General features: G+C 61.5%; 1 protein-coding gene across 1 annotated transcript; it reads left to right on the plus strand.

Moving 5' to 3' along the window:
- Positions 1-169: 169 nt before the first annotated feature.
- HDGF (hepatoma-derived growth factor) lies at positions 170-1081 on the plus strand (the record flags this gene model as incomplete). The annotated part of the gene is made up of 4 exons (XM_009890574.1): positions 170-240; positions 379-517; positions 626-808; positions 879-1081. Coding segments are annotated over exons 1-4 (593 nt in total), but the record flags the coding sequence as incomplete, so codon positions are not given.
- Between the last annotated feature and the right edge of the window lie 163 nt (positions 1082-1244).

Consider the following 1244-nt stretch of genomic DNA (forward strand, 5'->3'; position numbering starts at 1 on the left):
GAATTCCATAGGAATAATGTTTTCCTCCCTCCCTGGGCTGCATTGGTTGGTTGGATGCGGCGTGTGGGACACCCGTGTCCCAGCTGGTGGGTGACATCCTGGTGTCAGGGGTAGCCGGGGCTCTGCCCTCCCCGATTCTCACCCCGTCCTTTGTATCCCACAGATCGACGAGATGCCGGAAGCAGCAGTTAAATCCTCCTCCAATAAATACCAAGTCTTCTTCTTCGGGACCCACGAAACGTGAGTGGGGCCGTGACGCGTGCAGGAGATGGGGCTGAAGGATCGACCCCTTTGCCGGGGGGGGGTTTGGGGAGATGCGAGAACCCCCTCCCCCCCCCCCAGCTGCCATCCCTCACTGTTTTTTCCCCCCTCGACCAGAGCATTCCTGGGGCCCAAAGACCTCTTCCCTTATGAAGAATGCAAGGAGAAGTTCGGGAAACCCAACAAACGGAAAGGATTCAGCGAAGGTTTGTGGGAGATCGAGAACAACCCCACAGTCAAAGCCTCCGGCTACCAGGTGGGTCATGAGCCGGGGGGGGTGGTCCCAGCACCTCGTGTCCCCCTCCGGCCGCCTCCTTCCTCCCCGTCGCCTCTTCCCTCTGTGAGTCCCCCATGTTGCCTCCAGCCCACCCAGAAGAAGACCTGCACCGAGGATGCCGAGCCGGAGCGGGAACCGGAGGGCGACGGGGAGAAGAAGGGCAACGCAGAGGGCAGCAGCGACGAGGAGGGAAAGCTGGTGATCGACGAGCAATCCAAGGAGAAGAACGAGAAAGCCGGGATCAAGAGGAAAGCAGAAGATGCTTTGGAGGTAGGGGGACGTCGGGGACGTGGGCGAGGGGGGGTCTAGGGCTGTGCTGAGCCGAGCTCCCCCCACCCAGGATTCCCCCAAACGCACCAAGGAGGTGGAGGGGCAGGAAAGGGAGAAGATAGATAATGAAGAGACCCCCAAGGAGGAGCCGAAACCCAACCCGACTGAAGGAGAGAAGAACAGCGACGCCTCCGGCATGCCGGACGCCAACGAAGCCAAGCAGGAGAACAAGGAGAAAACGGGCGCGGAGGAGGTCAGAGATCACAAGGAGAGGTGAGGGTGGTGCGGTGACCCCCATCCCCAAGAGTCGGGCTCCTCCCTGCCCACCCCGGGCACAGAGGGGGGGTCCCGGTAACTGTGGGGTCCGTGACCGAGCACTTGGGTTTCTTCTCGGCTCCTCCCGCAGGCTGTAGCGGGTTTTTCTCCGCTGGTCGAT

The sequence above is a fragment of the Charadrius vociferus genome, unplaced genomic scaffold (genome assembly GCF_000708025.1).
Source record: "Charadrius vociferus isolate BGI_N301 unplaced genomic scaffold, ASM70802v2 scaffold3928, whole genome shotgun sequence".
Taxonomy (NCBI): Eukaryota; Metazoa; Chordata; class Aves; order Charadriiformes; family Charadriidae; genus Charadrius; species Charadrius vociferus.